At 50.3% G+C, this 13,516-nt stretch overlaps 1 protein-coding gene across 1 annotated transcript in view; it reads right to left on the bottom strand.

Moving 5' to 3' along the window:
- Positions 1–13,516, bottom strand: part of LOC109931130 (spectrin beta chain, non-erythrocytic 1-like) — a 48,245-nt gene that overhangs the window by 31,880 nt on the left and 2,849 nt on the right. Inside the window, exons 2-6 of the mRNA XM_048618235.1 lie at positions 11,229–12,099; positions 10,045–10,182; positions 8,038–8,794; positions 4,017–4,219; positions 78–179 (exon numbers count right to left, since the gene is read on the bottom strand). Of these exons, the coding sequence (XP_048474192.1) occupies positions 78–179; positions 4,017–4,219; positions 8,038–8,794; positions 10,045–10,182; positions 11,229–12,099 (2,071 nt within the window). The remainder of the gene's footprint in view (positions 1–77; positions 180–4,016; positions 4,220–8,037; positions 8,795–10,044; positions 10,183–11,228; positions 12,100–13,516) is intronic.

Raw genomic sequence — 13,516 nt, 5'->3', positions numbered from 1 at the left:
CCCCCCATCCCCAACCCCATTCAAACACCCCACCCCCACCCCCATTCCAACACCATCTCCCCACCCCGCGAATGTACCCGTTACCCACCTCCTGACAGCTCTGGAGGAACCGCTGTAGCTCCCACTGGACACCCAGGCGCTCTAACCAATCGTGAGCCAGCTTGTAATTATGTTGGCTCCTGCAAATGTGATGAAGGATGGTCAGTCCTGGTCTGAGAGGAGGCCATGACTCAGCACAGAACGCGGCTCCAGAAAGTACAACCGTCGTTAAAAACACCTCCCAAAAACAGCACAGTTGGAAACTCCTGAGAGATGTTTCACACTCCGCTGTTGACTTGCCCAATATCGTTGACATGAAGTCTGGCTCATGTTAACCCCGGGGTCAGAATCATTTGCTTTTGTCAAATATAGGTAAAAAGCAGCTCCACCAGCCATTCAATGAGCCATTCATGACCCATTTGTACCTTAGCGTACGCTTGATAACCCAGAATATCCTCATATCGAATACAAAAATTAACAGAGAAAATAGAGTAGGCCATTTGGCCCTTCAAACCTGCTTCACCATTCACTATGATCATGGCTGATCATCTAACTTAATACCTTGTTCCCAGTGTTTTCCCATACCCTTTGATCCTTTAGTCCTGGAAAGTATATCTAACTTCACCTTGAAAACATTCAATATTGTGGTCACAAATGCTTTCTGTAGCGGAGAATTCCACAGGGATCACCACTCTCTGGGTGAAGACATTTCTCCTCATCTCAATCCTAAATGGCCAACCCCAGATCCTTAACCTACGACCCCTAGTTTTGGACTCCCCAGTCATCAGAAACATCCTTCCTGTGTTTACCCTATCCTACAGGTTTCTATATGACAACCCCCTTCATTCTTCTAAACTCCAGTGAATATAGTCCTCACCAATCCAGTCTCTTTTCATAAATCAGCCCTCACATCCCAGGAATCAGTTTGGTAAATCTTCATTGTGCTCCCTCCATAGCCAGAATATCCCTCCTCCAATACGGAGACCAAAACTGCACACAGTCTTCCAGGTGTGATCTTACCAAGGCCCTGAACGATTGCAGTAAGACACCCTTGTTCCTGTCTCAAATCCTCTCACTACGAACGCCAACATATTGTTTGCCTTCTTTGCCACCTTCGGCACCTGCCTGCTTAATTGCAGCAAAATTAGAGGTCCTAATTGTAAAAGTTGTAGATTAACCCACAGTTATTTCAGTGAGAGAATTTAATTTGTCTTCATGTGTTTCCTGCCATTTACTCCTGAATAGCTGTATGATAAAGGAGTTAGTTTACCTCTACATCCCCTAGTGACTCTTTTAACCATCTTCATTAAATCGTCCTTTAATCTGTAATAATCAGGGAGTTCTAGACTAATTTGTATAATGTACTCTCCAAATCCCCTCCAAATCCCGATTAGGCCTGATATTATTATAGTGAGTCTTTATCGGTGTTATTAATAAATACGGCGAAATACTGAGGTCCCCAGTCCAGGTCCTGGGCTAAGACCACTTCCTGCCAGTCAGCCTATTTGTCCTTTATAAGTTCATAAGAAAATTAAATTAGGAGCAACAGTAGGCCATCTGGCTCATCAAGCCTGCTCTGCCATTCAATAAGATCATCGATGATCTTTTCGTGAACTCAGCTCCACTTACCCATCTGTTCACCATACCCCTAATTCCTTTACTGTTCAAAACTCTATCCATCTTTGCCTTAAAAACATTCAATGAGAAAGCCTCAACTGCTTCACTGGGCATAGAGTTCCACAGATTCACAACCCTTTGGGTGAAGATGTTCCTTCTCAACTCAGTCCTAAATCTGCTCTCCCTTATTTTGGGGCTATGCTCCAGGGAAAAAAAGCTCCCTATCCAGCCTCTCCTTCTAACTCAAACCCTCCATTCCCAGCAATATCCTTGTAAATCTTTTCTGCACACTCTCCAATTTAACAGTATCCTTCCTACAGAAGGGCAACCAGAACTGTACATCAAGAACTGGATAATACGGGAGAAGGGGTCACCAGTTTCCTCCCACAGTCCAAAGATGTGCAGGTTATGTGGACTGGCCATGCAGAATTGCCCATAGTGTCCAGGGATGTGCAGGCCGGGTGGGTTAGCCATGGGAAATGCAGGGTTACAGGGATAGGATGGGAGGTGGGTCTAGGTCGGATGTTCTTCAGAAGGTCAGTGTTGACTCAATGGGCCAAATGGCCTGATTCCACACTGTAGAGATTCTAAGGGAGCACTGTCCCTATAAATTTTACAGTCAGTTTAGCTTACATTAAATGCCTAGCATTCAGTCGGGATAACGTTAAAACAAAGCTTCCAAAATCTTGTCCTACTGTGACCCACGTTTCAATGCTTAAAAATGTGATCGTCCCATACTGTAAGCCCCGTTGAAAAACTAGTAAAATGTGCAAATAGCACATACTGGTCTGCCTTGTCTTGTCTCCATCAGCAACAGTACAATCAGAAACATTCATTTCTAGGTATTACTTTTTTTACCGGGTTAGGAAGCTGTGTAGGAGAGGAGCAGGAACTGAGCACTGGGGTGAAGCAAATTGTTTCAAGACATTTTAAAGAACCTGCCTTTTAAACTGCCTTCCTTGGAACAGGAGCTGGTTCCAATGACTGGCTAGTTAGGCCAAAGCCACTGTTTAAAAAAAACGTCAACAAGGATTTAAAGGAACCTTGCAGAAGCTAACATTCATTAGGAGCACATTGGTGTCCGGGAGCTGGTCACTCCACCCTCTCGGCTCACAGAGTAGTGAGGTTACACTGCTCTCACGCGAGACATCTGTTACACATCAGCTAGAGTAGTGTGTCCAATTGGTGCCAAGTTACAGAAATGATGTGAACGCATTGGAGAGAGTATAGAAGAATGGTTCTGGAGATATGTAACTCCAGGTATGGAGAACAATTGGAGCCTGTTCTCTTTGCAGACAAGACGACTCAAGAGGAGATCTCGCGCAAATTTTCAAGATCACAGTCAGAGTATTTGGGGAAAGAAAACTGCTTCTCATTGTAAAAGGATAGAGAACCACGGCACGGATTTAAAATCATTTGTAAACGGAGCAGACAGCGATTGGTTAGGGTATGAAAGTTTGATGGAGGCAGGTTCAATTGTGGCATTCAAGAGGGGCACCGAATAGTTATTTTAACAGAAACAATGAGCAGGGCCACAGGGAAAAGGCAGGAGAAAGGGCACTAAATCACAATGCCTATTGGGAGAGCCAGCGCAGACATGATGGGCCAAATGGCCTCCTTCTGCACCGTAATAACTCTGAGAGTCAGTGACTCCAAGCATCACAACCCACGGTTTGGGAGACCCTGCACTAACAGATAGGAATGTAATGATTGCATGAAGAGTTTATTACGGTCAATCTCAACAACTACTGTTTAGAGGGAAGTGGTGGCATAGTGGTAATGTTACTGCACTTATAATCCAGAGGAGGCAATGGCCTAGTGGTATTATCGCTGGACTGTTAATCTGGAGACCCGAGTAATATTCTGGGGACCTGGGTTCGAATCTCGCCACGGCAGATGGTGGAATTTGAATTCAATTAAATATCTGGAATTAAGAATCTAATGATGACCATGAATCCATTGCCGATTGTCGGAAAAACCCATCTGATTCACTAATGTCCCTTTAAGGAAGGAAACTGCCATCCTTACCCGGTCTGCCCTACATGTGACTCCAGACCCACAGCAATGTGGTTGACTCTGAACTGCCCTCTGGGCAATTAGGGATGGGCAATAAATGCTGGCCTAGCCAGCGATGCCCTCAATCTTGTAAACGAATAAAAAAAATCCAATAGGCCCAGCTAATACTCTAGGGACATGAGTTCAAATCCTAACAATTAATAAATCTGGAATTGAAAATTAATTTCAGTGATAGTGACCAAGGTTTCATTGATTGTTATAAAAGCCCTTCTGGCCTACCCAGGTAGGGAGGTAATGCTGCCTCCTTTGTGATTAGGAGAATGCAGGGTGGTGAGTTGTCATACCTGGTGGTGATAGACTTGGTTTGATCGTCAATCTTCTCCTGGTAGATGCTGCCAGCCTTTGCCAGCTGCCCTCCTGCCTCGACTACCGTGTTGATCTTCTGCAGGTTAATTTCCAAAGTCACCAGGAAATCCCGGTGCCTCTTGATCGCCGTTTCCGCTGCCTCCAAAGATACTGGCACCTCAAGTTGGGCCAACACTGACTCCTGGGCACAGGATGGACAATCAGCTCGCGAAGGCAGAGCGAATTCAGAATTCCCTGTGAGTTACCGAGAACATTCCTAGACCAATATGAACGGTGACTCCCAGCAGCTCCTGTTCATGGGGAGATGGTGGCGCGGTGGCAGTAATGCTGCATTGGTAATGTCCAGGCCCAGGTTAATGGCTTGGGGCCGTGGGCTCGAATCTTACCCACAGGATTCAATGAATAAATATGGAATTTAAAGCTATCTTCAAAGTGGTGGTGACAGCTATCATTGATCTAACTAAGTTGTTTCAGAAATAGTAGGAACTGCAGATGCTGGAGAATCTGAGATAATAAGGTGTAGAGCTGGATGAACACAGCAGGCCAAGCAGCATCAGAGGAGCAGGAAAGCTGACGTTTCAGGCCTAGACCCTTCTTCAGAAATGGGGGAGGGGAAGGGGATTCTGAAATAAATAGGGAGAGAGGGAGAGGCGGATAGAAGATGAATAGAGGAGAAGATAGGTGGAGAGGAGACAGACAGGTCAAAGAGGCGGGGATGGAGCCAGTAAAGGTGAGTTTAGGTGGGGAGTTAGGGAGGAAATAGGTCAGTCCAGGGAGGATGGACAGGTCAAGGGGGCGGGATGAGGTTAGTAGGTAGGAGATGGGGATGGGGCTTGAGGTGGGAGGAGGGGATAGGTGGGAGGAAGGACAGGTTAGGGAGGCAGGGACAAGCTGGGCTGGTTTTGGGATGTGGTAGGTAGAGGGGAGATTTTGAAGCTGGTGAAATGATACCATTGGGCTGCAGGGTTCCCAAGTGGAATATGAGGTGCTGTTCCTGCAACCTTCGGGTGGCATCGCTGTGGCACTGTAGGAGGCCCAGGATGGACATGTCGTCTGAGGAATGGGAGGGGGTGTTGAAATGGTTCGCGACTGGGAGGTGCAGTTGGTTAGTGCGAACCGAGCATAGGAGTTCTGCAAAGCAGTCCCCAAGCCAACGCTTGGTTTCCCCGATGTAGAGGAGGCCACAACAGAAACAGCTGATACATTCAGAGATAGTAGGAACTGCAGATGCTGGAGAATTCAAAGATAGTAGGAACTGCAGATGCTGGAGAATTCAGAGATAGTAGGAATAGAGATAGCAGCTATGCCTGCCTCTTTGTAGGTTACGTGGAACAATCCCTCTTCCATAGCTACACTGGCCCTAAACCCCACCTCTTCCTCCGTTACATTGATGACTATCGGCACCGCCTCGTGCTCCCACGAGGAGATCGAACAGTTCATCCACTTCACCAACACCTTTCACCCCAACCTTAAGTTCACCTGGACCACTTCTGATACCTCTCTCTCCTTCCTGGACCTCTCTGTTTCCATCTCTGGCAACCACCTGGAAACCGATATCCATTTCGAGCCCACCGACTCCCACAGCTACCTAGAATACACCTCCTCTCACCCACCTTCCTGCAAAAATGCCATCCCCTATTCCCAATTCCTTCGCCTCCGCCGCATCTGCTCCCAGGATGAGGCATTCCACTCCCGAACATCTCAAATGTCCTCATTTTTCAAGGACTGCAACGTCCCCTCCTCAGTGGTCGAGAACGCCCTCGACCGTGTCTCCCGCATTTCCCGCAACTCATCCCTCACACCCCCTCCCCGCAATAACAACCAAAACAGAATCCCCCTCGTCCTCACATACCACCCCACCAACCTCCGAATCCAACGCATCATCCTCCGACACTTCCGCCATCTGCAATCCGACCCCACCACCAAAGACATTTTTCCCTCCCCACCCTTATCTGCTTTCCAGAGGGACCACTCTCTCCGGGACTCCCTTGTCCGCTCCACACTCCCCTCCAGCCCCACCACACTTGGCACTTTTCCTTGCAACCTCAGGAAGTGCTACACTTGCCCCCACACCTCCCCCCTCACCCCTATCCCAGGCCCCAAGAAGACTTTCCACATCAAGCAGATGTTCACCTGCACATCTGCCAATGTGGTATACTGTATCCGCTGTTCCCATTGTGGCCTCCTCTACATCAGGGAAACCAAGCGGAGGCTTGGGGACCGCTTTGCAGAACACCTACGCTCGGTTCGCACTAAACAAATGCACCTCCCAGTCGCGAACCATTTCAACTCCCTCTCCCATTCCGCAGACGACATGTCCATCCTGGGCCTCCTGCGGTGCCACAACAATGCCACCCGAAGATTGCAGGAACAGCAACTCATATTCCGCTTGGGAACCCTGCAGCCCAATGGTATCAATGAGGACTTCACAAGCTTCAAAATCTCCCCTCCTCCTACTGCATCCCAAAACCAGCCCAGCTCGTCCCCGCCTCCCTAACCTGTCCTTCCTCCCACCTATCCCCTCCTCCCACATCGAGCCCCACCCCCATCTCCTACCTACTAGCCTCATCCCGCCCCCTTGACCTGTCCATCCTCCCTGGACTGACCTATCCCCTCCCTAACTCCCCACCTACACTCACCTTTACTGGCTCCATCCCCGCCTCTTTGACCTGTCTGTCTCCTCTCCACCTATCTTCTCCTCTATCCATCTTCTATCCGCCTCCCCCTCTCTCCCTATTTATTTCAGAACCCCCTTCCCCTCCCCCATTTCTGCAGAAGGGTCTAGGCCCGAAACATCAGCTTTCCTGCTCCTCTGATGCTGCTTGGCCTGCTGTGTTCATCCAGCTCTACACCTTGCTATCATTGATCTAACTAATGTACTTTTACAGAGGGAAACTTGCCATCCTCACCTGGTCTGGCCTACATGTGACTCCAGACTGTTAACTGCCCTCTGGGATGGATAATGGAGTGTTAGTCTTTTTTGGACAAACACATCCCACAAACGAACAAGCAAAAAGCTCTTCAGAGATAGTAGGAACTGCAGATGCTGGAGAATCTGAGATAACAAGGTGTAGAGCTGGATGAACACAGCAGGCCAAGCAGCATCAGAGGAGGAGGAAGGCTGACGTTTCAGGCCAAGACCCTTCTTCAGAAATCCTGCATTCAAGACCCTTCTTCAGAAATCCTGAATTCTGAAGAAGGGTCTAGGCCAGAAACGTCAGCCTTCCTGCTCCTCTGATGCTGCTTGGCCTGCTGTGTTCATCCAGCTCTACACCTTGTTATTTAAGCAAAAAGCTCTGCCTTGTTTATCCCAGTGCTACTCAGGGATGTACCAATGAGGACCATCACCACACAGGAGAGTGCCTCTGGTTTCACACTGGGGCCACCGACAGACCAAAAGTCATCAAAGAGCCCTGAGTCAGCATGGGGACTGCAATGTGGAGCTCACTGTCTACTGACTGGCAGGAGAACCTGGCCAGTGTGTGGAAGGTGGGGAGGTTAGAGGGCAGGTTACAAGTCAAGCTGGAGGAGGAGTCAGAGGGCAGGTCAGAGGTCAGGGTGGAGGAGGAGTCGGAGGGCAGGTCTCAGGTCAAGATGGACAGGAGGTCAGAGGGAGGGTCGGAGAGGTAGTTGGGGGAGGTCAGGGATAGTGGAAAGGACATTGGAGGGCAGACAGATAGGTCGTGGAGGGGAGGTCAGACAGCAGGCAGAGGGCTAGTGGAGGGGTGGTTGGACGGCAGGGTCATAGAAGAGTGGTCAGAAGTTGGTCAAAGGGGTAGCGGAGGGGCGGTCAGAGGGCAGTCAGAGGGCTGGTGGAGGGGAGGTTGCAGTGAGGGGTAGTGGAGGGGAGGTTGGAGGTTGGTCAAAGGGGTAGTTGAGGGAAGGTTGGAGGGCGGGGTGTTGAGGGGAGGTCGGGGGGTTGAGAGGATTAGTGGAAGAGAGTTTGGAGGGTTAGTGGAGGAGGGGGCTCAGAGGGTTGGTGGAGGGCAGCTCGCTCACCTGGCTGTTGAGGAAGCCTTCAGCCTGCCTGACGTCCCGGAGGAAGAGCTGGTAAATGTGAGCCTGCAGCAGCAGTTGATGCCGACATTGCCAGGCTTGGTGCAGCTTGGCCCAGCCATGCTGCAGTTTGTGTAGCCATTGCTGGATGGAGAGCAGCGGCAGCTCAGCTTCACCCAGCGACAGCAGCTCGTTCACGGCCAGGATCTTGCGGTAGTCCTCTTCATGTTGGCCGATCTCCTCCCTCAGCGCCTCGTGGTTCCGGAGCAGAGCCTCTGCCTCGGCCAGTGTGTTGGGCAGCTCCTCGGAAACAGTGGCCCCCTGGGTACGAGCCAGCCACGATAGGAAGCTGTCCAGGTCCTGAATGAACTGCTGCAGCCTCCCAGCAACACTCAGTGAGTCCTCACAGCCTTGTAGGGCCCGTTTTAGCTGCTCCCACTCCTCACTGATCTCCTCAAATCGGATAAGGATGTCCATCGCCTGCCCTGGGTGTGCAGCAGCTAAACTCTCCGCCTCCAGCTGCAGGCCAATCAGCTTGGGCTCGATCACACTCAGGGCCCCCTCCATGGCCGACAGCTTCCTTTGCAGTGCAATCACCCCACCGAGGTCATTGCCCAGGTACTGCGTCGACTCGATGGCCCTCCGCTTCTCACTGATCTGTGACTTGATCTCATTGCACTCCAGCGAGTAATTCTGAAGGCGAAGCAGGGATTCGATGCTCTCCTTTTTGCTTTCAACCAACTGCACGATCTGTGCCCACCTGCAAAATGGAGCACAGTGAACACCAGGTCAACATTCCTGCCTCTCGGAGCCAGCTCCCTGCAGAATCCGAACATCCAAACACTTTGTTGGTTTCTCACACACACTCACACACACACACACACACACTCACACACTTTCAGACAGAGACACACACATACATACACACACACACACACACACACACTCACACTCACACACTTTCAGACACACACACACACTTTCAGACAGACAGACCGAAACACACACACACACTTTCAGACAGACACACACACACACTTTGACAGACACACACACACACACACTTTCTGACAGGCACACACACTCACACTTTCAGACACACACACACACTTTCTGACAGACACACACACACACGCACACACACAGACCCGCACACACACAGACCCACACACACACAGACCCACACACACACAGACCCACACACACACAGATAGACCCACACACACACACACACACACACAGATTGAACCCCACCCCACACATACACACACACACACACACACTCTTTCAAACAGACACACACACACACACTCACTTTCAGACAGACAGACACACACACACACACATACACACTCACTTTCAGACAGACACACACTCACTTTCAGACAGACACACACACACACTTTCAGACAGACACTCACACACATACACTCACACACATACACACACTCACTTTCAGATAGACACACACACACACTCACACACATACACACACTCACTTTCAGATAGACACACACTCACTTTCAGATAGACACACACACACACACACTTTCAGACAGACACACACACACACTCACTTTCAGACAGACACACAGACTCACTTTCAGATAGACACACACACACACTTACACTTTCAGACACACTCACACACTCATACAGACCCACACGCACACACATTCACACAGATTGACCCCTCCCCTAGACACACACACACACAAAGACACACTCACACACAAACGCACTTTCAAACAGACACACACACACTCACTTTCAGACAGACACACTCACACACTCACTTTCAGACAGACACACACACACTCACTTTCAGACAGACACACTCTCACACACACACACACTCACTTTCAGACACACTCACACAGACCCACACACACACACTCAGATACCCACACACACACACACAACAGACACCCAGATAGACAGACAGACACACACACACACACACACACACACACACATATACAGAGTCTGATAGTGGGTAAAGGGCAGTACCTGCTGTTTAGGTGATCCTGACAGCCCATGACCTCTGTGGCACTGGGATGACCATTTTCCACCAGCTGCTGCACAATTTCATTCACCTCCACCACCCGGACCAACATGCTGTTCATCTCCTGCTCCAGACTCTCAAACCTACAGACAGAGAACCAGGGGAGACACGTTCAGACCACAACCTCAGCCAGGACAATACCACACTCTAGCCGTGGTGACTCCTCTGCATAATTCCCAACACAAACCTGGAAAACTTCTCTTCTGGACATATCCGTGCATCTGTGTCCCAGTAAAACCTTGGCAGTCAGGACCAATATTCTCTCCGTAAACCAGTAATACACTGCACTGTCAGCACCAGTATTCTGTCTGTGCAAAATAATACCCTGGACAGTCAGCACCAGTACTCTGTCTGTGTCCCAGTATTACCCAGGATAGTCAGCAACAGTACTCTCTCCCCCAGTATTACAATGAACAGTCAGCACCAGTACTCTGTCTGTGTCCCAGTATTACCCTGGACACTCAGCATCAGTACTCTGTCTGTGTCCCAGTATTACCCTGGACACTCAGCACCAGTACTCTGTCTGTGTCCCAGTATTACCCTGGACAGCACCAGTACTCTGTCTGTGTCCCAGTATTACCCTGGATAGTCAGCACCAGTACTCTGTCTGTGTCCCAGTATTACCCTGGACACTCAGCACCAGTACTCTGTCTGTGTCCCAGTAGTACCCGGAATAGTCAGCACCAGTACTCTGTCTGTGTCCCAGTATTACCCTGGACACTCAGCACCAGTACTCTGCCTGTGTCCCAGTATTACCCTGGACACTCAGCACCACTATTCTCTCCCCCAGTATTACAATGAACAGTCAGCACCAATACTCTCTCCCCCAGTATTACCCTGGGCAGTCAGCACCAGTATTCTCTCCCCCAGTATTATCCTGGGCAGTCAGCACCAGTACTGTCTCCCGCAGTATTACACCTGCACAGTGTCATGGGAGGGTGAGACTTTGATTTAAAAATTGGAGGGAAACCTGTAGTAAATGTGTGATGGGGCGGACTTGGTCTCCCTTGGATGGACCTCCCTCTGTGTGCATCTCACACTAGGGGTGGTGCTCTCTCACTCTGCCTATCTCTCCACCCCCCTCACCCTGCCCATGATGGTGGTGCTCTATCAGTGTTCGAGCCTGTACCTCTGCTGGACCAGTTCAAGGTCCTCCAGTGTCTCGGGGACCTCCATGTTGTTGAACCATTGCTCCTTTTCATCGATCCAGAGCTCGCAGGCGTTGACCTCGGTGAACATGTGGTAAACCGCCAGTGCATCCTGCAGCCATTGCCTGCGTAGGCCCGCCACCTCCTTCACCTCAGAGTACAGGGTCTCGAGCTCCAACACGCGGCTCTGCACCTCGCCCGGCTCTAGGTATTCGGGGGCCAGGCTGCTGGCCTGAGTGCGCAGGGCGTGGACCAACCGGCGATGCTGTTCAAGGTCCTCGGACAGGCCGCGGTGCTTCTTGGCCAGCGATTGGGTGGAGTACTCGTCGTGCCCGAAGTCGTCGCTGGAGGCCAGGCGGTAGGCATCCTGCAGCCACTGCTCCAGGTCATCGGCGTCGGCCTTGAACTGGAAGAAGCTGAGCGCCTCCTGGATCCGCTGCTGCCTCAGCGTCACCAACTCGTCCAGAGTTTTCCACTGCAGCCGCACCTCCAGGATCCGTTCCTGGATTTTTCCCGTGCCGAAATGTTTCTGTGCCAGGATCTGCTCACCCTTGGTGATGGTCTGAGTGAGGAGGCTGCAGCGAGCCACCAGTTCCCCCATCAGTACCTCATGCTGGCTCAGCAGCCGTGTAGCACTGTCCACGTCCTTGCCGCAGTTGGTCGAGGAGATGACCTGCTCTTTCTCGTGGATCCAGCCCTCCGCCTCCTCCATCTCCTGGAAGAATGTCCAGAGGCAGCGCGATCCCTCCAGCTCCGCCCTCCGACACGATGCCTGCCGCTGCAGCTCCTCCAGGCAGTTGCTGACGTGTTGCACCCGGTTACAGATGATGTGCGGGTCGCACGGCTGGTACCCTGGGGGCAAAGCAAAAGGTACTGGCTCAGAATGGGGTCACGGCCTGGCACACCAACACAGCCCTGGGTGACATCGTTGATCACAAGGGAAGACTGGCTCAGAGTTGTCTTACAGTCACAGAGTCATACAGCACAGAAACAGACCCTTCGGTCCAACCAATCCATGCCGATCATAAGCCTAAACTAAACTAGTCCCACCTGCCTGCTCCTGGCCCATATCCCTCCAAACGTTTCCTATTCTTGTACTTATCCAAATGTCTGTTAAACATTGTAATTGTACCCACATCCACCACTTCCTCAGGAAGTTCATTCCACACACCAACTACCCTCTGTGTAAAAAAATTGCCTCTCACGCCTTTTTTAAATCTCTCTCCTTTCACCTTAAAAATATGCCCCCTGGTTCTGAAATCCCCACCCTGGGGAAAAACACCTTATCTATACCTCTCATTATTTTATAAACCTCAATAAGGTCACCCCTCAGCCTCCTACGCTCCAGTGTAAGAGCCAGCCTATCCAGCCTCTCTTTATAATTCAAACTCTCAATCCCCAGCAACATCCTGGTAAATCTCTTCTGAACCCTCTCCAACTTAATAACATTCTTCCTATAGCATGGTGACCAGAACTGGACACAGTACTCCAGAAGAGACCTCACCAATGTCCTGTACAACCTGGATGAGCACATAAAATGCCAGGGCCTAGACAGTTGTGGACCAAGTGCAGGAAATGGAATCAGTCTAATTTGGTGTTTGTTTGGCAGCATAGACATGGTGGGCCAAAGGGCCTGTTTCTACCCTGTAGAAACCTCTGGCGGGAAGGTTTTGGAGAACCTACAACCACCTCCCACCCCACCATCCCACCATGTCCCGAACTCCTTTCCCCCCAGCGTGAGTCCTGAAACCCTCATGGTTCCTACCCACTGGAGTTCACTTCCGGGAGACTAGGTCTCACTTCCTGCTTCCTGCCCTTGTCCAGTTCCCACTTTACACTTGGCTGCAAATCAGTCATGAGTACAGCACAGGAAGAGGCCATTAGACAGATTCACCCTAAACTAGTCGCAGCTCCAGCTAGCAACTTGCCACATATTGATAAAACAGCCCCTCCTGCAGATCATTCAGTAATACTGTGCCCTCTGTACCATTTAAACTGACAGTATCCCAGTTAATATGAGGATAACAGAAATCCCAACTTGTTTTTGTTTGTAATTTCTATTAGTAATTTAAATGCAATAGTACAGGGCAACATAAAAACAGCTTGCAGATGATATAAAAACACATTTAAGGTTTTTGCTAAGATTTGTAGCTCGGGTTATGGGTGAGGTTGTGGACTTGCTCGCCGAGCTGGCTTGTTTTCGTTCAGACGTTTCGTCACCGTGCTAGGTAACATCATCAGCGAGGCCTCCGATGAAGCGATGTTATTC

The sequence above is a fragment of the Rhincodon typus genome, chromosome 39 (genome assembly GCF_021869965.1).
Source record: "Rhincodon typus isolate 14 chromosome 39, sRhiTyp1.1, whole genome shotgun sequence".
NCBI lineage: Eukaryota > Metazoa > Chordata > Chondrichthyes > Orectolobiformes > Rhincodontidae > Rhincodon > Rhincodon typus.
This window is presented reverse-complemented; position numbering and strand designations above follow the sequence as displayed.